Source organism: Rattus rattus, chromosome 5 (genome assembly GCF_011064425.1).
Source record: "Rattus rattus isolate New Zealand chromosome 5, Rrattus_CSIRO_v1, whole genome shotgun sequence".
In the NCBI taxonomy this organism is placed as follows: domain Eukaryota; kingdom Metazoa; phylum Chordata; class Mammalia; order Rodentia; family Muridae; genus Rattus; species Rattus rattus.
Genome location: NC_046158.1, coordinates 63,495,349 through 63,497,613, shown reverse-complemented (window position 1 = coordinate 63,497,613; position 2,265 = coordinate 63,495,349). Strand labels below are relative to the sequence as shown.

The following is a 2,265-nucleotide window of genomic DNA, read 5'->3' as shown; positions in this document are numbered from 1 at the left end:
TCCAGCACATAAAGTTTTTCCTTTTTCTCCTGAATTTGTATTCTTTCTACTAGTCTCTTTAGAACAATCAGGATATTCAGGACCATGCTTTCACAGAAGAGAGATGTACAATTCAGGGGTCATAAGAAATAGTGATTTGACATAAAGAACACAGAAGGGTCAAAAAATCAAACTGAGATGTTAGGATATTCTGAAATAAGCCTCTAGAATTAGGTTTTGCCCTTTAGTAAACAAGGTAGTATGTATATTCATCCATAACCAGAGATGTTCTAACTGCGGTGTGACTGTCAACAATAGTGTGTAAAGTATTTCTAGTTGTTTCTTTAAGATTTAGAAGAAAAAAAAGATTTCCCATTATTTATATCAATCTATATCTTCAACACATATAAACATATTATATATGTATGATATAGGCTATATCTATATATGTACACATGGATATAGATATCTCACCTATATCTATGTCTATATCATAAATATATGTGTGTTTAATGTGCTTTAAAACTTGAAAATTTAAAAAGGAGAAATAAAATAAGAAACTTTTTTACATAATTAAAAAACTTGACAACAAGTGAAGTAGATATCGTTTCTCTTATGACAATGAGTACTTATTGTTGAATAGTACTCTCAGCTCTTGCAGGCACAAACTACAGGATCAGAAGTTCTGGGCCCTTCTTAACTACATAGTTAATTTGAAGCTAGACAAAGTTACAGAAGATTCTGTTGATGTGGAGGTAGATTCTGTTGATACAAATTTTAGACTTCTCTGACCAAGACCCAGTCTCAAAACATAAAACGAAACATGAAAACAAAATCTAAACAATTTAATACTGTTCTATTATTCTTCCCCTTTTAAAGCCCAGTCTATCATAGTTTTGACAGTTATAAATGATTTTTTTCTATATTTCTCCTGAATGGAGCAGAACTGGTCTAGGTGAAGAATCAATATCTTGCACTTCATGCTATAAATTCTCTGACATCCAGCACTTTAGAAATAACTTATATTAAACTTACTTCCTGCACAGATTGGCACTATTGAACCAAATGGGGAAATTCAACCACACTTCAAGGACCCAAGTTACTGAATTTATTCTCTTGGGACTCACCAACAACCCAGACCTCAAGGCACCACTCTTTGGACTATTTTTAACCATATATTTGGTCACACTGATGGGCAACCTGGGCATGGTTGTTCTAACTCACTTAGACTCGAAACTACATACTCCTATGTACTTTTTCCTGAGACATTTATCAATCACGGATCTTGGTTACTCTACAGTTATTGGTCCAAAAATGATGGTAAATTTTGTTATGCAGCAGAATATAATTTCCTACACGGAGTGTGCTGTACAACTGACATTCTTTGAAATTTTTATCATTACTGAACTGTTTATCCTCTCAGCCATGGCGTATGACCGCTACGTAGCCATCTGCAAACCTCTCCTCTATGTGATCATCATGGCAGGAAAAGTACGTTGGGGGCTGGTACTGGTTCCCTATCTCTACAGCATATTTGTATCCTTACTTCTCACAGTTAAGTTATTCACACTGTCCTTTTGTGACTCCAATGTCATCAGTTACTTTTATTGTGACTGTGTTCCTCTGATATCTCTGCTCTGTTCCGACACACATGAATTAGAACTGATTATTTTAATTTTCTCAGGCTGCAATTTACTCTCCTCCCTCCTCATTGTACTCATATCTTACATGTTTATCTTTGTGGCAATTCTCAGGATGAACTCCAGGGAGGGGCGGTCCAAAGCCTTCTCTACATGCAGCTCTCATCTGACAGTAGTGGTTGTGTTCTACGGAACACTGCTGTTTATTTACCTGCAACCCAAATCCAGCCACACTTTTGAAATTGATAAAATGGCCTCTGTGTTTTATACACTAGTCATTCCTATGCTCAACCCATTGATCTACAGCCTAAGAAACAAAGAAGTAAAAGAGGCCCTTAAGCGAACTCTCACCCATGGACTCAGAATCCCCACTTAATACCTCAATATTCAGGTGCACACCTTTCATACTGTGTCAACCATGAGACATGAGATTATCAAACAGCAGAAATGTGCAGAAAGCTTAAGTCACTGTCTTCATAAAAATTTCTATATAAAAACCTCTTTTTTCTCTTTCCAATTCAAAAGAATTAAAAATATTACTAATAAAATAAAGTCTTCAAATGAAAATCAAGATCCCATTGGAAACTATAGTTTATAAATATGGGAACATGGTTTATAAATATGGGGCTTTTTGGTTGTTGTTTAA

At 35.2% G+C, this 2,265-nt stretch overlaps 1 protein-coding gene across 1 annotated transcript; it reads left to right on the top strand.

The window, feature by feature from the left end:
• The first annotated feature begins 1,041 nt into the window (after positions 1 to 1,041).
• On the top strand, positions 1,042 to 1,995 carry LOC116900281 (olfactory receptor 8K1-like). The gene has a single exon (XM_032902035.1). It carries the CDS (start codon positions 1,045 to 1,047, stop codon positions 1,993 to 1,995), a length of 951 nt encoding a protein of 316 aa, XP_032757926.1. The 5' UTR covers positions 1,042 to 1,044.
• Positions 1,996 to 2,265: the final 270 nt, after the last annotated feature.